Raw genomic sequence first — 22,500 nt, 5'->3', positions numbered from 1 at the left:
TGTGACATCACTTTCACTATATAATCAGAGATATTGTTCGATGCCTCATAAGGAGACAGAGGCCATGGATGTCCAGCAGAATGGCGGAAAGGATCGAACCCACAGGAACCATCTGATCCGGCCTGAGAGCAGAGTGGAGGTACAAGACATCACACAACAGCCAGGTCAGTAATGGTTTGACTCGCTGCGATTTTTTTTTTTTGTGTTATAGACTTTAATAGTTGTACTTTTGTGTTATAGCCTTTAATTGGTGTCATACTGACATTTTATGACAAAGCATATATATATGTGTGTGTGTGTGTGTATATATATACACCGTATTTTCCGCACCATAGGACGCACCGGATTATAAGGCGAAGTCTCAATTACGGGGTCTATTTCTGTACTTAACCCATACATAAGGCACACCGTATTATAAGGAGCATACTAAAACATACGGTCCCCAAAAAAAGGTAACGGAAGCAAAACGGTGTTTAGTTGAACTTTATTCTACTATTTAACAATACACACCATCAAAGGACCATCAAAGTCCTCACCTACCGGAGGCGTGGCGAAGGTAAGCGTACGTACTGTCACGTCACGTCACTTATTATGTAACGTTCTCTGATTGGTTTATCGCTGCCAGCATACATAGTGTACGTATTACGTCCCTGTGTCAGCGGGAAATGGTCTGACAGTCAATCAAGCAGAGCGCTTACCAAAGTTGCACCAAAGTACCAAAGATTTTGGAACTCAGTGCACACATAAGGCGCACCGGATTATTTAAGGCTCTTGGGTGCGCCTTATAGTGCGGAAAATACTGTATATGTATATGCTATTATCTCAAATTGCAAAACTATTCCATCACTCCATTATTCTACAAAGGAAGAAGTAAGAAGTTTGCATTCATAGAGACTTTTTGTAGAGTAGAAGTCAAACCGTGCAAACAGAGAAGAAGAGCTTTAATCAGGGAGTCCAAGAATTCGAAGGTCATGCTGACAAAACTCCTAAGGTCCTAAATGGAGATGGGAGAACCTGCCGGGAAAAACATCTCCCTCTGCATTGCTCTACCAATTTGACCTTTATTTTTGTGTGATCTAAAAAAAATGTACATAACTGCTACATAACTGCTCGGACGGGTTTTAGCCTTTAGGCTAATTAAGCACTTACAGGCAACGAGAAACCAGATACATATGTATGATGATGTATGATGAAACAGACACTGTTTGTCACCTGTGCAATTCCATGCCTACAGTAAAAGTAGGGTTGTGGCAGCACCTCATATTTTTCAGCAGCAGGAACTGAGATTGGGGTGGATGGTTACAACATTCATGGCCCACAAGACATCATCTTCAATTCAGTTCAATTTAACGTATTTGTAAAGCACTTTCAACATCGTCTCAAAGTAGCTTTACAGAAGTATAGAAACCGAAATAAAAAGAAAGTTTAAGTAAAGTGATGAAAATCAGACTGAGCTGATATGAGGAAGAAACCTTGAGAGGAACCAAATCATATCATCATCTGAGTGGCTTAGAAACAAGTTTTGTGCATGTGAACAGTAGTGTAGAAAAGTAGTGTCATTTTTAAATTGATTGACAGATCCTCTTCCAGCAAGGCTTCCATGTGCCAATGGAATAGGTTACGAGGGAAGTGATGACTCTTTAACAGACATCGTAATCACGAATGAAGATGCTTTACTGCTTCCCGACCATGTGCCAGCGATCGTGCACAAACTCGACAAAGGTAAAAACATTCATGTTGTCACTTCACCTTTAACCATCGATGGAGCACCTTTACGCGAAAATCACAATCATTTGCTTACCTAAACAGAAGAGTGGGCGAGTTGCTACAAATTAGCTGAGTAGGTCAGCATAGGGAAATGACATGTCCCTAATACATATTTTTGTCCATTTCAGAGACTCCCAGCCCCCTCAATGGTCTTTCTTCTCCAGACACTGGGTCTAATCGATCTCCACCTGTCTGCACACCACCCTCCCCATCTAAAGGTCAAAGGGCACCTGATCCTGCACACAAACCCCACAAACCCCACAGAAAGCGTCCTCCCTCCACCTCCAAAAGCCAACAGAGTTTAAAAACAAGCAGCGGTCAGATCCAGGACGTTGCCGGTGATGGTAAATAACTCAGATTCGTTCCACTGAAGGGATATTGTAATGCCACAGCATACAAAGACATTCTATACAAATTGCATGCTTTGGACCAAGCTACATTGTGATGGTCATGTGTCCACAAACCTTTGGCCACATTGTGTAGCCTTGGTTGACTTTAACGGTTTGTTCAGTAACGTTAAACTGGTCCAGAGCACATGCAGAGAGAGGCCTCACCCATAGAGTTAACAGTAAATAAGCACTGGCCTTATCTGTCCGCTACACCGGGCCCATGACTTTATCTTTCTGACTCATGTTGCCTGCTCGATGTTTCCATTAGATTGCACATCCCTACCTGGTGGCCCTTTAGAGTCTAAACAAAATTAGGCTTATCTAAAACATCCACATTTTTTTTTATTTTAATGTTGATACTGAAAAGCTCGTCTTAAGATCGTGAAGACTTAAGATCATGAAGTCTCAGGCAAATCATCTTAAAATGTGTGTGTGTGTGTGTGTGTGTGTGTGTGTGTGTGTACAGACTGCTGCGTGCACTGTGTCCTAGCCTGTCTGTTCTGTGAGCTGCTGCCCATGTGCTCAGCCGTGGCTCAGTGTTTGGCCTGCGGAATGGAGTGCGATGCACTGTGCTGCTGTGGCGAGGTGTGCGGAGGCCTGGCGTGTTGCACCGGTGACCCCTGCGCCGCTGTAATGGACTGTGCCATCCTAGAGGACTGCTGCCAATCCTCAGACTGCCTAGAGATCTGTCTAGAGTGCTGCTCTATCTGCTTCCCTACTTAGACAGCAAATAGCCAACGAGGAGGATGTTAGTACAATTACAGAGATGATCTGGAATGTGACCTCACACCAGTGTGTTGCGGAAAGGTTTGTTGTTATGGAGGTTGCATGACTTATTTATTCTGTAGGCTGGTGGCTGAGATCAAGGTGTGATTGCTATGTGCTACAGTAAATGAGTCTGTGTGTGAACATAAATCTCATACGCATATATACACACACACACATAATGCAAAGATGCTTATAATGATGTCATGAAGTGAAGAAGAGGTATAAGAACATGTGAACAAGAGGCCTTACTGTATTTATGGACTTCGTATTCGTCTGCATGGCCACTACCGGCTCGTCATCGATGTTCCTAGCTTTAAACCGTGCCTTTTTATTTTCATATTTTTGGCAGATCAGCTTACGTAGAGCATAATTGCACTTGTACTTACACACAACAGAGCACAATGCATTCTGGAGCTGATTCAGCAGAGTCTGTTTAGCGAAATATCTTTTATTTGAGTTTGAGTAAAATATCCGAGGGGTTTAAAAATTAATCACACTCCAAAACAGGAAGGATCTCGACAAATACCAAATATTTGTATAATACTATTGGTCTTTTATTATTAACACAGGTCACATTCTAAGAACTGTTGATTTTGTGTAATGATATCTACACACTAAGTAATCTGTCTGAGCAATGAATTAGCTCGTGATTAACTTATGATTTAATGTGACTGTATTTTTTATTGTGCGTAAGAAGTAAAGAGGCTTTTGTTTTCATAATTATGCCTCCTTTATGCTCCATCAGCTCAGCACTGGAACTAAATAATAATCACTGGCCTTGACAATCACTCTTCACATTTACATTTTTACTTATTTTACACATTTTTTCATTCGATCTGCAGATCATGAGAAAGTTTGGTAAGTCCAGGACTGAAACTAGTGTGAAAATAGCTCCTTGAATCAAGTGGCTGCATATTCATCTGGACGTGTAGAATTTCACAGGCTTCCTCAAGCCCATTACGCCCTGAAGTAGACTTAGGTTTGGGCACAGGGCACTGCCTAGAGGAAAAAAGTGAAGGATGACCTGGAGGTTATAATGCCCCTCTAACTTGGGTATGAAGTTCTTCACACTTTAAGAAAGCTGATAAAAGTAGCACAGACGTGACTCCTAAAGCAGTGGACTGTGAGGTGAAGTGCACTGGATATGGAGACCTGATTATCTAAAACATCTAAAATGTTTAACACAATGAATGGAAATGTTTTGCGTGCAATACTGTAAATAATGACAGAAAGAGTAAGCAAAGAGTTGCGTCATTTATAACACACATAAATACAAGCTAAGATCAGGAGGCAGGTTCATGACAGAACTGGAGCATAAACAAAACAGGAAGTTTTGGAAACAAGGAAGTAAAAAGGAAACGTTTGTGACGAGAGCTATATATAAAATGTCGTACTCCTGCCATGCATTAGTCACTTTAGTACTAGGTGAGCATTGTGATCTTTAGTCAGACATGGTGTATCGTTAATAACCGGATGATGAATATTTGTGTTTGATTTGAGATATAATAATTGTACAGATGGACAGATATTAGAAAGTTAAATGTATGATAGTGTGTAGTAACATTCTGATGATTTTACCAGTCTGATACATCTGCAATAGTCATGAAACTACGCCACAGTTTCTTTTTACATTTACATTATCCAGAGCGATTGAGCAATTGGGGGTCAAGGGCCTTGCTCAGGGGCCCAACAGTGGCAGCTTGATGAACGTAGGAATCGAACTCACAACCTTACGATTGGTAGCCCAACACCTTAACCACTAGGCTCCCACATCCCACATTTTTCTTTTATTTATGCTGTGAATGCATGTGGATTTGAATGACAAGACAGATGAAGAACTTGTGGACACAGTTCACACTTTATAGCCTTTAGATGAGCATCTGTATTTAGTATTAGTGTTTATAAATAATCATCTATTAAACTAAATATTCCTTTAAACATCCGAACGAACAGACGGTTATGCTTAGAATATATTAAAACCTTTCATTCAAAACTCCCTCAAACTGTGGATTTAATCATGTTCATACTGTACCACAAAAACCACGGATATTTGGGACAAGGGGATATTTTTAAACGATGCCGATACAGACGCAAGGGAAAAATACATGTTTTATTAAGCAAAGATCCTTATTCAGGCTGAAACATACAAAGTGAGGCAGGAAGTGGGCCACGCTTCACTCTCTCATGAGGTCCTGAGGTTTCTGCGCCAGGCCGTTTGGGCCGTGACCTCTGAGAGAGCTGGCAGATCGGTCCGAAAAGGAAGAGATCATGACTCACTCAGAACAGTTCTCACAGCACGGTAACATCAGACGCACAGTTCCGGAAAGAAAAAGTACCAAAAAGAACAGGGTGTGATGCAGTTGGAATTTTATTAGCCTATTGTCTAAAAGCAGAATCCAAAACACTGCTCCAGCACTCGTTTAAAAAAAAAAGGCAACGTGCAGTGTATTAATATTCTATCCTTTTTATCCGAGCTCTTGTGATCATGCCCAGAGTAAATCCACTGGTCATAGGTTTGTGTTTTTAACACACATGGGGTCCCGGTTTGGGCCGGAGATGGGCAGGAAAGCTATGTTTGTTGTAGAAATGTGCCAAACAGGAAGTGGAGGAAGTGACTGAGATGACAGTGTTGGGGTGAGAGGATAAGACCCTGAGCTCCACCCGGTACTGAGCTTCAAAGCACCACCGTCGCCCTGGATCTATTCAGACAGGAAACAGCTTTACCAACACAACGCCAAGCGTAAATCAGGAGGTTGCCAGTTCATGTCAGTCAGAAAAAAAATCAGCACTGCATCTCTATATCTGCTGCAAATTAATTAGAAATTTGATTATGAGAAAAACCAAACGCTCATTACATTGAGTATAGAAAATCAGTTTACACAGAGATTATGTACATCACACGCCTGGTGCGCTATCATCGTTACGGGGCTTCAGATACTCGATAGAGTGGATATGAAGTCATTTGGTATTTGACCGCGTAGAAAAGGAGTTAATGTAGGTTTATATCTGGATTCAGGACTTAATTATCAGGAGCAAGACAGTGTTGGTGTGAGAAAATATACAATGACAAAACAAATAAAAGTCATTTAAAAAAAGTTTGTTTGCTTTTATGTACTGGATAAATCAGGACAGGGGGCACGGTGGTTTAGTGGTTAGCACGTTCGCCTCACACCTCCAGGGTTGGGGGTTCGATTCCCGGCTCCACCCATGACTTGGGGGTTTCCTCCGGGTACTCTGGTTTCGGAGGTTTCTCCTCCGGCCCAAAGACATGCATGGTAGGTTGATTGGCATCTCTGGAAAATTGTGTGTGATTGTGTGTGTGCCCTGTGATGGGTTGGCACTCCGTCCAGGGTGTATCCTGCCTTGATGCCCGATGACGCCTGAGATAGGCACAGGCTCCCCGAGAAGCTCAGATAAGCAGTAGAAAATTAATGAATGAATAAATCAGGACAAGCAAGTTTAGGGACAGGAGCCTAATAAGTCTTTAATAAAATATCTGACTAGACAAAACTATTATTTCGTCCGATCAGACCTGCTCGTAATGACCCAGCTTTGGCGTTGGTGTGTCTAAATGTTGTCTACATTGTGGAGTACCCTTAAAGCTGATTCAGCCACCAACTGATTATTAAAGCCACCAACTGATTATTAAACCCAAGTGGAATCAGGTGTGAAAACAGTTCACAAAGACCCTCAGACTATAGTTTAGGATACTGGCTTCTTTACACAAGTAATAAACTACAGCTTTACTGTGTTTTACTGAACACATCAGGACAGAGGAAAGGGCACAGACCCGACAAAACCTCATCACCGGTGCACATTTTCCGTGGCTGAGGGTCACCACTGCTGCAGACCGCATTCTTTTGAGAAGCTCAGACCCGCTTAACACGAGCAGGTATTTTCTTTTCTTTCAATATTATTAGTAGCTAAAATGTAAGTGCAGCCTATAAGGCAGGAAGGGAAGAGAAAGAAAATTAGACTTTATCTAATCAACACGATGCCACATTATAACTATAAATATATATCAATGTTTTATAAATGAATCTGTGGTTAATAAAGCTTTTACTAGAGTGTGTCCACCTTAACACTTGTCTACACACACACCTTCGGCCTGAAGTGAGGTTAAAGGCAAAACACACAAAAGAATAATAATAATAATAAAGGTTTATTTGAGGCCAGTCCACACAGCACTCCAGCCTGTGAAGGTCCAGACACCGGTCTCTGGCCAACACTAACACTCTGATGTCTGCAGATTTCAAAGGAAACCACAACCTGCGGATTTTTGCAGCTTGGACCAAAATAATCACAGCCACATGAATGCAAACAGCTGCCCCAAGCACCCTCAAGCCCCTAATACACCTCTCTTCTCTTTCTCTCCTCTCCGTTTCTCTTCTCTTTCTCTCCTCTCCGTTTCTCCTCTCCTCTCCCTCCGTTTCTCCTCTTTTCTCTTTCTCTCCTCTCCGTTTATCTTCTCTTCTCTCTCTCCGTTTCTCCTCTCTTCTCTTTCTCTCCTCTCCCTCTGTTTCTCCTCTCTTCTCTTTCTCTCCTCTCCGTTTCTCTTCTCTTTCTCTCTTCTCCATTTCTTCTCTCTTCTATCCTCTCCATTTCTCTTCTCTTCTCCGTTTCTTCTCTCTTCTCTTTCTCTCCTCTCTGTTTCGCTTCTCTTTCTCTCCTCTCCATTTCTCTTCTCTTTGTTTCTCCTCTCTTCTCTTCTCCGTTTCTTCTCTCTTCTCTTTCTCTCCTCTCCGTTTCGTTTCTTTCTCTCCTCTCCGTTTCGCTTCTCTTTCTCTCCTCTCCATTTCTCTTCTTTCTCTCCTCTCCGTTTCTCTTCTCTTTCTCTCTTTTCCATTTCTTCTCTCTTCTCTTTCTCTCCTCTTCGTTTTGCTTCTCTCTCTCTTTTCTGTTATTCTCTCTTCTCTTTCTCTCCTCTCTTCTCTGTCTCTCCTCTCCGTTTCTCTTTGGAGCCCCGGAGCTACAAATCTTCCTCTATAGTAAATCTAATATGATTAAAACCTCTTTCTACACCCCCCCCTACCCCCGAGTTCTAGTGACAGATATTTGTACCAATTTAAACCATTTATTTTTGGAGTTGATTCCTTATTTCTGTCAATAGAAACTGAAATTGAATATGTTTATAGTTTATATTAGGTTTATTTTATAATAGGAAATACTTGATACATTTGACTACATTGAAGATGTTCAAGAAGAGAGAGAGAGAGAGAGAGAGAGAGAGAGACAGAGAGAGAGAGAGGTCTAAAATATGACGTGAAACATGTGAACAAACAACCTAAACAGAAAACATGTGAACAAACACACTAAATAGAAGTTCGAGACAATTTAAATGGACACATAAGACACACAGGACACTTCCGCCCCCTGCTGGCCTTTTGCTGTCAGAAGTAAAACCCAGTGTGAAGCTGCTTACCGAGAGATGTTTCCACACTATAATATATATAAATATATTTTTCAGTCTCTAATTCTCTCATTAACACAAGATCCATTTAACTTAAAGTCTTCTGAAACTGACTTTTTTTACTCTCTCTAGTTTGAGCTGGAGGCAAAAGGCTGTGATTAATGATGTCCTCTTTAACAGAGATACGATGGCGTGGCTTCTACATGTACAGCAGAATAAACCACGTCGGGGGACGAGGCCACAGACACATACAGACAGACAGACACACACAGTGGCACACAGACACACACCTCAAGCCAGAGTTGGGAGCGTGCTCTCTCCCTCCCTCTCTCTCTCTCTCACACACACACACACACACACACAGAAGCAGTCACAGACTCACACCTCAAGCCAGAGTTGGGATGTCTCTCACACACACATGTGGACACACACAGACAGTCTCACACACACACGCACACACCTCAAGCCAGAGTTGGGATGTCTCTCACACACATACATGCGCGCGCGCACGCACACATACATGCGCGCACGCAAACACATACATGCGCGCGCGCACGCACACATACATGCGCGCGCGCGCGCACACACACACACAGTGACATACCTCAAGCCAGAGTTAGGAGGTCTCTCTCTCTCTCACACACACACACACACACAGACACACACCTTAAGCCAGAGTTGGGAGGTCTCTCACACACGCGCGCACACACACAGTCACACACACCAACAAGCCAGAGTTGGGATGTCTCTCACACACACGCGCACACACAGACAGTCACACACACACGCACACCTCAAGCCAGAGTTGGGAGGTCTCTCACACACAGTCACTCACAGACACACACCTCAAGCCAGAGTCTCACTCACACACACACTTTATAAAAAACACAATGATATTTTAAATCTTTATTTATATATTTCCATACAAAGTAAAAAAAAAACCCTACACATTGAGCAGAACTGAAATGAATGATTTTTTGTTGTCACTGGAGTTGTGAAGATACAGAAATACAAAGTTCACACACAAAGAGCACGACCACAGAGACGCTCGGCACAGTTCGGACGTTCCCTTTCTCCCAGATGCACATAGTGAAAACAAGGAGCTTTTTCCTTCTGGTGTATTCATCATTACTCACAAGTCCGATATTTATTTGTAATATTTCCTGTACATCTGACCGGAGAAATAAAACGTACGCATGGCTGTTTATTGGCCGAATTCGTTTCTCACGTAACATAAATTGCACATTATTTCAAGTATTACAAAAATAGATGACGGTGACGTATTGCTGTTTCTAAAAAGACCAAAAAAAAAAAGGACGAGGAAAACGTCTACAGAAATGCCATGTTTGTTTTTTTTGTAGCAAAAATATAGTAAATATGAGGACAGTCATTTCCCTGTGGAGTGAATACGAGTGGTTTGAATAGCTCGGGGATCTGCTACGTTATATATTATATGAGACGTGCGTCTGTAGTCATGACGTGAGCATGCGTTTCTGTACAGCGCCGACGAGAAAGCTCTTTACGCAGACGCTCTCCGTCCGCACGGCGCGGCTTGTCGCGCGCCGCAGACGTTTGCATAGACTTCGGATTTATGCGTACGTGATCGTTTTCGCTTCGTCTGAAACGTTCCTATTGTTCGCCCACGTCATCTATTTATACATTTTTTTAATTTCATTTTTAAAGAGGAAGGCATTTGTGACGTTGACATTCTCCCCATGAGGAAATAAGAAAACAGTCTGTTTAACCAGCACAACAATAAATCCGTCCATTATCCTGTGGTCCTACTTACTATAGCACACAATTTAAAAACTAGACCGGAGTAAATATCTGAAAATAGACAACTTTTTCATGTCACGTTCAAGCCGTTTACGATCGCAATCCAGTGGAAAAGCTACTGCACTTATTTGTTAGAATATGGCGAAGTTTTCGAGAGATTTTTGCGTACGTTGCTATATACGTTAAACAAGTAGCACACACCAAGCGTTAACGACGCGTCAGGTCCGACAGAAATCCACCCCGGACTTAACTTGCATATTTTTTCTTTTAGTCTAAACTTCATTAATTGACGTCTCTACCTGAACAGAGCGATGCAGCGGCACTTTAATCGTTCGGGCTGTCTGTCCAGCTCTCTCGCCATCTCCTTCAGACATCAGCGCCGACACATCGTTTTCGTTTTTCGATTCTAACAGCTTGTGACAGGAGTAACGTGAATACGATGCTGACCGACAAATTAGCACCAGAGTCACTCGAAACATAAAAAAAAACATGTTTTAAGAGTTTAAAACTTCCACCAAACCTCAAGAGTAAAGTCAAACTTGTAAGCTTCTAAAAGCTTTCTGTGCTCTCTGACACTCACACCGAGAACAAAGCAGAGCGTTTCCTCTAATTAGCAGTTCATCGAGGTGAAGGTGAAGTTTGGCAACGACAGAATAAAATAATAAAAGAAAAGTCGCCCCGACGCCTGAATCGTATTTCACTCGTGCGTGTCGCAATCGGTCTGTGGTGAAGATCGGCTCACCGACACCACGTGCTGATCCGTTCCGAAACGTCAGCTAAACTCCGAACTGCCGATTTAGCAAAACGTTCATCATCTGATCGTCGAGTGAAGTAATGACCATAATGAGGAAGAAAAAAAAAAGAAAAAAAAAAAAAGTCAACGCTGATTTAAAAAAAAAATGTTTCACAGCAGATTTGACAGTTCAGTCTAATGCTATTAATTAATTTTGTGTTAATGTGGGAAACGTGATGAGAGTCAACGTGCAATTAAAGTGCATCTATTAAAGAAAAAAGAAAGAGTGTAAAAAGAGATTCAAATGATAGGATGTTAGCACAACAAATAATAAAACACAAAGCTGTACATATGTGGAAATACATCAGACTGCCCTCTTCTCTGCCGGAATGTCATTTTACGTCATCATCATCATCATTAGGCCGATAATGAAGACGTCCTCTTGACCCGATTGATCTAAAACAATGATTTTTATCCTGGGTAAAAGAAATCGGTAGAGCGGAATTGGGTCAGTCGAGTGTCGAAGCGGTGATCTGGGTCGTTTTAATATCTAGATGCGATGTTGTCGTTTTTGGCCGCTCGTTTTCCTGAGGGAGGCTTAAACGCGAGAACTTTCGGGGGGTGGGGGGGAGTCGTGGTGGCATAACACAAAAAACTTTGAGACGTATTTTCTGGACTATACGTTTCTACATCATACAGTGTTGCTTAAACACTTTGCTCTTCTTCCTCGGTTCGCTACGGCGAGCAGGTCGCCATTTTATATAAGATTATTATCTCTGCTCTAAAATCTTCCTGACGACATAAAGCTTCCTCCGTATCCCTACGACCGGCGCTCGTGATCACGACTCGTCCTGAACGGATCGGGACTAAAATCTCTATACGAGAAGCACTGAATATATCTTATATAAAATCGGTCCAGAAAATACGATCCCTGTTCGCGAGTCTTTTAAAAATCATCATCGGCTCTTTGGATGCACGTCGCCGTGACGCACGGCCTGCATAAAGGGCTCGTAAGAAACGAGTTTGTTTTGTAAAACAGATAGGAGGAGGAGGAGGAGGAGGAGGAGGATGGGTGTGAAGCTGTTAAAAAAAGAAGAATAATGATTAAAAACATAATAAAATCATGTAAGTGTTTGGTCGGTCGGTCGGTCAGTGAGCACAGATGTACAAAATAAAACTCCTGCTTCTAACGCAGAACGATAAGAGACATAAGATCTTGTCAGCTGCTTAGAATCCTTTTAAAACCTACACAGGTCTGCTAGCGTCACCGCCGTCGTCTTGTTCACCGCTAAACTCCACCTCCTACGGTCCTTTGTAAACTCCGGTATCCCTAAACCGCCGAGGTAAAACTTGTCAGGTGTCTCTTCATCAGCGCAGGAGTCAAGAGCCATGCTGCATGGTGATCTTTTTTGTTTTATTTTTATATATATATATATATATTTTTTAACAGTACTACGATTACGATGACGGATCGACCGCGGGATACGTTGCCCTCGATTGGCCAGTTTTGTGACGCGCACAGGCAGGGATGGAGACGTTAGGCCTTAGCTCCGTTGGGCTAATCAGTGTTAAATCCATCACAAATCCTCCTCCATGCTGAAGCTGCTCCTGCGGCTGCTGGTCTTTGACGCTCCCGGCGAGACGGAGGACAGCAGGGGGTCGGCGCCGCCGTCGTCCATCAGAATATCGCTCAGGCCCATATCTCCCCCCATCAGACCGGAGCTGAACACGGAGGAGGCGTGGTCATCCAGCTCGCCGAACGACAGAGTTCCCAGGTCTAATGGGATGGTCATGGCTCCGCCCACTGGAGAGGCAGAAGGGGGAGGGGAGAGTAAGGAGGAGACGTGGGTGTGGTTTAATGTGGGGCCGCCCAGAGTGAGAAGTGTTTTGGAGATCGGCTCAGCGCTGGACTGCACTGACGTGAGCTGCTGCTGCTGCTGCTGCTGCTGATGGTTGATGATGGAGTCTGTATGGTGAGAGGGAGCGAGGCCGTGGAGACGAGCCTGCATCTCCAACTCCTGAGAGGAGGAAAAACACAACACATTAAAACTCACACACAGCAAGAAGTACAACAAACACACACCCTGAACACACAAGCTGCAGAGGAGAGAGGTTTACTGCACACACACACTCACACACAGACACCACAAGCTGCACGACTGGAGAGAGAGAGATTTACTACACACACTTGCACACACAGACACACAAATGCACGCACAGACACACACACGCACGCACAGACACACACACGCACGCACAGACACACACACGCACGCACAGACACACACACGCACACACGCGCAGACACACACACGCACACACACACACACACACGCAGACACACACACACACGCAGACACACACACACGCAGACACACACACACGCAGACACACACACACACACACGCAGACACACACACACACACACGCAGACACACACACACACACACGCAGACACACACACACGCAGACACACACACACACGCAGACACACACACACACACACGCAGACACACACACACACACACGCAGACACACACACACACACACGCAGACACACACACACACACACGCACACACACACACACACACACGCAGACACACACACACACACACGCAGACACACACACACACACACGCAGACACACACACACACACACGCAGACACACACACACACACGCAGACACACACACACACACACGCAGACACACACACACACACACGCAGACACACACACACACACACGCAGACACACACACACACACACGCAGACACACACACACGCAGACACACACACACACGCAGACACACACACACACACGCAGACACACAGACACCACAAGCTGCATGACTGGAGAGAGAGAGAGAGAGTGTGTGTCTCTCTCTCTCTCTCTCACTCTCTCTCACTTCTTTCCTTTACTCCCTGTACTATTTATTTCCCCCCAGTCGAAGGAGATCGGACCTGTATACGGAGCAGCAGCGTGCGGTTGGCGTGCTCCAGCTTCTTCTGCCTCTGCTCCATCTCTTTAGCTCTCTGCTGCTCCTTCTGCAGCTTACGGATGTAATCCACCGACGCCTTCAGGATGGTGCCTTTGTTCCAGCGCATCTCGCTGCATAAAGGAAGGACACAGAGACGTAATTACTCACCCAGACCAGGGATTAGAGCTCACTAAGTACACTTCATGATCTACAAAGACAAGCGTCGTAAACACACTCATGCCGGTAGGAGCCAAGTGGGATTGATACTGACGGGTCACTGGATTTGGGCACCAGCTCTCCCAGTTCCTTAATGCGGTCATTGATGTTGAATCTCCGCCTCCTCTCGACTGTAAAGGAAGGAACGCGCTCAGTGACACGGTGGTGAGGTTATTAAAGACAAACACAAACACGTTCAGTTCTTTTACCCTCCTGACATTAACCTAATCCTGACACGGAAACTCTTCAGGATGACGTCACTGCTGATTTACGCTCGTTAGTCCCGAGTGACGACCAGGTCACTGTTCGGGAGGACGAGGAACTGAAAGTTTGCCGAGATTCGGGAACTACAAGCAAAGCTTTTGTAGAAGAGCGGAAGAAACTCACTGAGGTTGTGGTTGTCTTTTTTCTGCCGTTCCTTGATGAGCGCTTTAGCCTCGGCATCTGAAATCATTCAGAACAGCATGGATTAAGATTATCTTAAACATCTAGACTCCAGTTTTTCCCTTTCTCTTTCTTTCTTTCTTTCCTTCACCTTCTTTCCATTTCCTTCCCTCCTTCCTCTTCTTTCTCTCTTTCCATTTCTCAATCTCTCTTTTCCTTCCATGTCTCTCTTTCTCTCTTTCTTTCCATTTCTCACTCTTTCCTTTCTATCTTTCCATGTCTCTCTTTCTATCCATTTCTCCCTCTATTTCTTTCTTTCCATTTCTCACTCTTTCCTTTCTTTCCATCCTTTTTCTACCTTTGCATTTCTTTTTTCTTTGCAATAACTTATTGCCACGTCTTTCCAGGAACCGCTTTCCAAGGCTTCGGCCGACCTCCGGAGAGCGGGAGGGAGGTGCAGGAGAGGGGCAAAGGCGAGGAGGGACAGGCGAGACAGCGGGATGGCAAAGGGAGACAGCGAGGGAGGGGGAAAGGGCGCAAGAGAGGGGGGGAGGGAAGGGCGACCCGGGCGGAGGGGAAGGGAGCACGGAGGGCGGGCAGTGGGAAAGAGAGGAAGTTGCAAGGGGTCATTGAGCCCTCGTGTTCTGTCCATTATACATGCTCTTCATTTCAGGGCGCCAGCGCTTTCTTTCTTTCCATTTCTCCCTCTCTTTCTTTCCATTTCTCCCTCTCTTTCTTTCCATTTCTCCCTCTCTTTCTTTCTTTCCATTTCTCCCTCTCTTTCTTTCTTTCTTTCTTTCTTTCTTTCTTTGTATTTCTTTCTATTCTTCCTGCACTCTTTCTTCCCTCTGCTCCTTCCTTCCCTCTTTATGTTTTTTCTGGAGTCACACTCACTCAGACAGGTGATTTATTTAGAAATGACGACATACAGAATAAGATTTTCTCACATGCTCCAGAATCCTCGGCTCCTGAAAAATAACAGGTAGATTTCTAAACCTGGGTCTGATCACACAAACGAACGTTATTGCCCCTGTCTGACACTGGGGCAGGTTTGCAGTGACACTCGTTAAAGCTGCAGTCTGTGAAGCACTGACTGTCAGTGGGAGTTGCTGTATAATGGGGGGCAGATTGTCTCAACTATCCTCAGACGGCAAACACGAGCTCGACAGCAAAAGGAACCGAGTTTGTCGTCTTTAAGGACAGAAATCTGTTCATGGCTACAACAATTAAAATACTTCTTCACACACACTGCTGTTACAACAAACATCTGGACCCACTAGATGTTAAATCTTCCTTATCTGCCATAATATTAACATTACAATGGATTACTAACAAAGCTGCCTCAGTCACAGCGAGCACTAAGACTGACGGACATGAACGTACAGAAAGACTAGGTAAAAAAACAAACAAAAAAACATGCAGGAACAAGGAACAGGTTAAAGTACCTGTCAGCTCCGTCTTGACGTTCTGCAGGTTTGCGGGACAGGAGTTGCTGACGGTAATGGTGGGCGTGGTCATCCCGGCACTGCTGTACACGTCCAGGAGATTTCCTGAGACAGGCAGCTGCAAACCACCAATAACAGCGTGTTAAATCAGGCCCCGCCCACTCACCACGTTATCTCTATTTAAACACTTCAACAGCACGTTGTGGTGTGCCATGTGCATTCGGGGACGATATATCTCCAGATGTCTCAGATATCCCCAAACTGCCTTTTCACGCGTCCCAAAAAATCGTTTGTTGCGAGACGTAAATTTTTTTTTAAAAAGATATAAATCAGAAAGCTGCACAAGCCAGGACTCTGCATGACATGAGCCAGGTTGCTTCTCCATTCCTGTCATACCGGTCTTATGACGGCGTCTTTACCTGCGGTTTGACAAACCGACAGCGTCAGCCAGACATAAGTGGCACTGAGGAACACGCTCCTGGATTAGTCACGTCTTGTACATGGAAGCAGGAACAAACATCGAGCTCATGTCTGCTTGTGTGCCAACAGGGACACAGGTTTACTTCCTCCACACGCCATATGGACGCGTTTTACACCCGGCATGCAGACGCCGTCTGCTCCGTTAGACACAATAATGCGTCTGCTGCACGGCATGCGATAACCGTATGAATCCACCCGATGCTGGGCGAGCTTGGACAATAACAATACTCCAAGGCCATCGTGTTCTAAATTTTAAGCAACGGTGCTGCTATAGAAAGCTCTACACAAAATAAATCGAATAGTTAATTCAATAATAGCTGTAATTGTATTTCTAACAACTTTAGGTTTGACAGCCGTAGTCATAACTAACCGAGTCCACGTGTTAATGTTAAAGAATCAATAAACTGCAGCAACAATGACGGCGACTCGTTTAAAGATTAAAGCCTCGGTGTGAGAGTTTCCTACTGTATACAAAAAAAAAGCCATCAAAAAAATAAAATAAAAAAAAAGCCATCAAAAAATCTATTTTATTTTAGTTTCCCAACAGAACTTCCTCTTTCGCCTCAACGTCTGTGCTTCTCCTATCCGATCGTGGCCATGTGCTCGCTCAGACATCGTACGGTCTACGACTCGGTCCAGAAACAGCTCCTTATGTCGTATCCGCACGTCTAATAATTAACACGGATGTTTCCAAGCTAGCCGATGACTTCGTACAACAGCGACAACAACAAAAGTCCTACCTTTTACCAGTGACATCGTCAAAACTACATCCTTCTGAGCCTGTCATCATAATTCCCCAAAAGCAAGAGTGTAAAAAAAAAAATACTCGGTTTACCTCGGTCTTAAGCCTTTTCTTTTCATTCTCCGGCACTAAAACCAGAATCCTCATCTTCTCCTAACGCTCTGGCAGCATGCACTTGTTCCTCTTTCTGTCGTGGCTTTTTTTTTTTTCGCAAAAAAAAAAAAAAGGGAACGTTGAGAATGGGGAAATATCTCTCAGATAAAAAAAAACAAACCCTTTCACTGTTGCCTATCAGCTTTAACACACACACACAATCCTTTGCCTCTGTGTTAGTGTGTGTGTGTGTGTGTGTCTGTGTTCCCCACCCAGCACCACCCTTTGGTAGCCATGTGTCAGAAGTGTATGTTGGTTTCCAGAGAATTACTGGATTCCAGGAGCTCCTGTACAAATTCAACCGCACTGATTCAAGAAATTAGTGGCATGCCAAGACCTGAGCACCGGCAGCAATAACCTGCGAGTGGTTGCGACTGTAAAATTGCTGCAACGACGTTTCCTGGATGCCGACTCGAATTAACACTAGTCGATCGGTGCGTACAGGGAAGGTCATGCAGTCACCGCCGTTTACGAGAAATGTTCTAACTACATCAGAGGTTTTCAAACAGAACGGATTTCACGTCTGACGCAACGTTAACGTTTCTCAATACGGAAGAACCCGATGAAAAGAAATGTCCTTTTGGACAAGTTGTACGCAAAGGAAAAAAAAAAAAAAAAACAAGAAATAGGAGTGAAATTTGTTATATTTTGACATTTCCACTATTATGCTGTCATTAGAATCATCAAACTATCATATTAGTTGACGTGTCGGTAGCTCACGCCTCCCAACCTGCAATACTTTTCTTTAGCCCGAGACTCCGAGACAGGGTTCTTCGACCACGTCTAGAGCGACACCTTTAAATACTTGACGCACAAAATCTTTAGATAGAAAATGTGAACTGAAAAAGGAAACGGCATTATGTTCTACTCGGTCGAACACCATATGAGGACACATTAAGATAGAGACATAAAAAAAAAAATATATTATATTATATGACTATATATAAATCCAAAGATGGCGTTCACATAATTTAACAAAAGTCTAGTACAGACTCGCTGAACACTTTATTAGGAAAACCTCCGTGAAACCGATGCTCGGCTATGCGATTGTCTAAAAAAAAAAAAAAATCTGCCAACCGTGTGGCGGCGGTGCGATGTATAATGGACCAGCTCCCTCTTACCCCAAAGGCCTCATCATTCCTCGCACTGCACCCCGCAACCTCCGATCTACCAGCACTGCTCGACTGGTTCCACCATCTCTCAGGGTAAGAGGCAAGTATACTACAAGACTCTTCTCTGTTCTGGCACCAAGAGGTCACTGGCTATTTTCAAGCAGCGGTTGAAGACCTACTTAATCAGGAAACAACTAGCACTTCTTTCCTTATCTTTTGCAAAAAACAAAACAAAACCTTTGGCACTTTTTCATTGTAACTTTGAACAAATGTTTTAAACTCATGGTATCTTAAGTATGTAACCTAGTGAACCAGCATTAATGTATTCAATGTTAGAGATTTAAGCACTTATGTACGTCGCTCTGGATAAGGGCGTCTGCCAAATGCTGTAAACGTAAAATGTATAAAACGCTGTCGATACGGACCGGCGACTTGCTTTCAAATCGAATGTCAGAACGAGGAAGGAAAGTAACAACCGTGTGACCACGAGTATGGTTGTTTGTGCCAGATCTCCCGAGATTTTCACGCAAACCGATCTCTAACGGTGCGATACGGTAAACGCATCCAGTGAGCGTTGGTCGTGTGAACGGAAACGACCGGACGGAGAACGGAGACGCCGGTCTGAGCTGCCGGAACGGTGATGACCAATCGATCACTTGTGGTGAAGTGAAAAACATCTCAGAACTCTAACTCTAACCTGCCTCGTATCGACAATCCAGGTTGGCGGAGGTGCCGTGATGGTGTGGGGAATGTTATCTTAGGGCCTGTTCACAGTTCCTGGCTGTGTTCAGTGTTATGAGAACACGAAACAAAAGACCTTCTCGTATTGGTTTAACGAACATGACGACGAGTTTTAGTGTCCTTCGGTGGCTTTCAGGCTTCTGGATCCAAATCCGGTAGAAATTCTTCGAGCTGTTGTAGCACAGGATGATTTGTGGCATGAAAAATCTGCAAGCTGGAACTGCGTGCTGAACTCCTCGAGTATGCTCCTCGACCTTATTTACAGCTATCGTGTTCTGGGAGATCACGCCATTTAAATCGCTGTCGTTAAGCGGACAGTCGCAAGCGAGGAGAAGAAAAGAACATGACGAGGCTAGTTTGTATTGCAGCATTTGAAATCATCAGCCTTGTTTCTAAGTTTGTTTGTCCTAGCAAACAGAGTTCCCACAACTAGAACAGGAAGTGCAGTCCGTTTTCCTTTCCATGTCAAAAGCACAAATTCACAAGCTTTTTTTTTCTTTCTTTTTAATTAAAGATACCTCTGTACGGTCTGCATGCTCTGATTGAGGTTTTTTTTTTTTTTAAATTAGCTTTAAAATGAGAAAGGTGTCACCCACCAAGCTGGGACATACCGTGTTGGGCAGATGCAGCCCGGTGTCGATCAGCGTCATGAACTCGTCGTTCAGACTGGACTCCAGGCTGATGATGTCATCGATTACGCCATCGATCTGCATGTTAATGAAGGACAGAACCGAGAAGTTACTCAAGCAAGAAAAGAAAGAAATGAAAAAAAATATACAATTGCTTGACATTCAAACGTAAAGGTCCTTGACGCTCTGATGATTCATAAGGCTTAGAGGTCAAAAATAAACACAGAATGCAGCAGTTTCATGGTGACACACCGGCCACACTGCCATGAGACATACAGCGGGTCATTTCTCGACCGACGGCTAAACCGCAGTCCTGCTGCATAAACGAGACTCAAAACGTTAACCTCGGACAGCGAGGACTTCATAACGCGTCTCCTCGGCAGCCTGGCTGAAGCCGTCTGTTAAGGACGGCCGCGGGAGAAGGAGTCGCACACCCGTCGGAGCTTTAATAGCCAAACTCACAAAGTGTGCTAAGTGTGCGAGGGCCCATTGGGCTGCTAGTGTGATATTTACCAGCACAATGCGGTACTGAAGGGTGAGCGCACGAGAGGGGATGGCCGACTTCACAAGGACCTGACAAAGCATGCTATTGTATTTACAGAGGGAACTGAACACACTGCTAAAGGAACTAGACGTACACTGCTGCTCCGTTATTAGAACAGCGGTGCATTAATTACGAAATAGCTCGGCTAGAAAATCGGGCGTGTTTACAGATTTAACCGGCTCTGGTTTCGGCGCTCAGACTATTAATATGAGGTGCTAAATCGACTCGCGTTCTGAGACGCGGGGCTGTTAGCAGGTTGTGAAATTTCCCTTTGTCAAGGTGTGTGTGCTTTTACTTTACAAGCTGCTGCAGATTCTGTAATAGGTCCAAAATAATCGCTATTTCACAACTAGTGGAAATTTCAACATCAGCGAGTAATCGGTCGTTTTCCTTTTAATTAGTCCGGAGATAAAAAAAAGGAACTATCCTCCTCTACATCAGCATACAGAGGACTGGGAAATAACGTAAGTGTTAAAGTGGAACTCGCAACTGAGGGGACTTTAGGATTAAGCCCCACCCCTCGGCTATGTCGGTCGACGTCTCGGTCGAACCCACCGGAGGAGGAATCGTGTAATCTGCACAGGGGGGATAGAATATTCTTCTGTATACGTGTAGGAAAGCCAGTGTATGCGATCTGATTAATAGGATGATCTTGCGTCTGAAACGTAAACCTGGTTATAATAAAACCTGCAATTTCATTTAACAGGAAAAAACAAACAAACAAACAAACCATAAATTAGTACAAACGACGCTTTTACTTTTTTCGTATCAGACGTCGGCTATGGGATGAAATTCCGTAATAGGATCATATCAAAATATCTCCCTCTAATCCTTCTTAGGAGTGGAGTAATCTCTGATTGACACACGGCGACTGTGTGGCACGGCCGGGCAATAAGAGAAGTTTTGAGTTCCTGCTCTTTAATAGGGCATAAAAACACGAAGTAGCTCACAGTTTCCCCCTTACGAGCCTAGACGTTACTCAGCAAAGACTAAAAAGCACAAAAGTTTGCAGTTAAAACCAGAACGTCTGTATTCATACCTCAGATTTAACTACGTTAGCCCGAAGACTATTAGTAAATGAGTAAATCTATATATTAATTACAGAACACTTAACTAATTTAGAGTATTGTCCCTGTACAGAACTGTTCATGTTTTGCGTGGAGGACACAGAAATAGATCGGACGCAGAATCATATCCTTAGCTATAAGCGGATTTACAACTAGGACTATTCACGCGGCAATATATTGTTAATATGTTCATTGTTGACTTCCTGCTTATTTGTTCATTTTTCTTCACAAATCTGGCAACCTCAGGTGCGAACCACACACACACACACACACAACTAAATTCATTTTTAAATGAATATTGACAGATCGTCTGAGTACGTCCTTCTGTAGATCAATCAGACGTTAGATGTTAAACGTTATATGAAGGCGTATTGTATCGCTTCACTATGTTGCCCTATTTTGTTTAAACCCATTAATGCCAGGCGGATGCCAGACATTTCTTGGAAGATAAAACTGCCAAAGAACAGGTTTCAGACCAAGATATGTGCAGCAGCTGCTAAGCCAAAAGAGAACACATACTGTTTAGCTGAATGGCGTGGAGGGAACCTCTAACCACAAACCGTGTAAAACTGACTACGGATCAGTTTTTGTTTGGTTATCTATTGTTTTGGAGATTTTCTTGCTACTAAAAAAAAAAAAAAACACATTCTGGCCTAAATAATCACATTTACCTTAATATGCCCAAATTCTGACTTCCACTAACTGGCAGAAAGCACAAACTCACACACTGACTAAGCAAAATATTTCAACATTCTGACAGCATCGCAGGTTTCACGTCGTTTTTTTTTTTTTTCATTTTATTTACCTTATTAACAAACTGTCGTTAAACTTTAAGCATTAAAATGCACGTACGGTATATAAGGAGATTTGTGTAAGCGATCGGAGCTTAATGTATGTAGTTCAGAAATTACCTCCTCTTTATTGGAGCTGAGGCTCAGAACAGCCAGGGGGCTGCTGGGAGTGCTGCTGGCGGCCGGCGCCAGCTCGGGGGCGGAGCCTGACTGGGGCGATGGAGAAATGGTCAGCTGACCGGCCACTCTGTTGCCTAGAGTGTGGGAGAGGTATTGCTTCACCTGCTGCCTCTGAGCTTGCTGGATGTGATACTTAGTCGGGTTTTCCAGGTGAGTCTGAACCTGAGGAGAAGCAGAAAGAACTTATTTTGTT

General features: G+C 43.8%; 2 protein-coding genes across 20 annotated transcripts in view; one reads left to right on the top strand and one right to left on the bottom strand.

The window, feature by feature from the left end:
* Positions 1-3,644, top strand: part of zgc:113363 (uncharacterized protein LOC791449 homolog) — a 5,548-nt gene extending 1,904 nt beyond the window's left edge. The window contains exons 2-5 of one of the 5 annotated variants that reach the window (XM_027151746.2): positions 53-164; positions 1,591-1,722; positions 1,896-2,111; positions 2,623-3,644. In XM_027151746.2, the coding sequence (XP_027007547.1) occupies positions 65-164; positions 1,591-1,722; positions 1,896-2,111; positions 2,623-2,879 (705 nt within the window). In that variant the 5' untranslated portion in view covers positions 53-64 and the 3' untranslated portion in view covers positions 2,880-3,644. Of the gene's footprint in view, positions 1-28; positions 165-1,578; positions 1,723-1,895; positions 2,112-2,622 lie in introns of all 5 variants that reach the window. The other 4 variants (XM_027151745.2, XM_027151744.2, XM_027151742.2 and 1 more) reach the window with 4 other exon arrangements.
* A 5,581-nt stretch (positions 3,645-9,225) lies between these two features.
* The window catches only part of tfe3a (transcription factor binding to IGHM enhancer 3a), a 28,498-nt gene continuing 15,223 nt past the window's right edge, over positions 9,226-22,500 (bottom strand). For 4 of the 15 annotated variants that reach the window (XM_047800125.1, XM_047800126.1, XM_047800127.1 and 1 more), the window contains 8 exons: positions 22,248-22,469; positions 19,693-19,803; positions 15,869-15,986; positions 15,353-15,391; positions 14,427-14,483; positions 14,059-14,170; positions 13,807-13,954; positions 9,226-12,861 (listed from right to left, as the gene is read on the bottom strand). In XM_047800125.1, coding sequence (XP_047656081.1) covers positions 12,421-12,861; positions 13,807-13,954; positions 14,059-14,170; positions 14,427-14,483; positions 15,353-15,391; positions 15,869-15,986; positions 19,693-19,803; positions 22,248-22,469 — 1,248 coding nt within the window. In that variant the 3' untranslated portion in view covers positions 9,226-12,420. The remainder of the gene's footprint in view (positions 12,862-13,806; positions 13,955-14,058; positions 14,171-14,426; positions 14,484-15,352; positions 15,392-15,868; positions 15,987-19,692; positions 19,804-22,247; positions 22,470-22,500) is intronic. The other 11 variants (XM_027151733.2, XM_027151741.2, XM_047800129.1 and 8 more) reach the window with 10 other exon arrangements.

This window comes from Tachysurus fulvidraco, chromosome 14, assembly GCF_022655615.1.
Source record: "Tachysurus fulvidraco isolate hzauxx_2018 chromosome 14, HZAU_PFXX_2.0, whole genome shotgun sequence".
In the NCBI taxonomy this organism is placed as follows: Eukaryota; Metazoa; Chordata; class Actinopteri; order Siluriformes; family Bagridae; genus Tachysurus; species Tachysurus fulvidraco.
The sequence above is the reverse complement of the archived record's forward strand: the minus strand, read 5'-3'. Positions and strand labels throughout refer to the sequence as shown.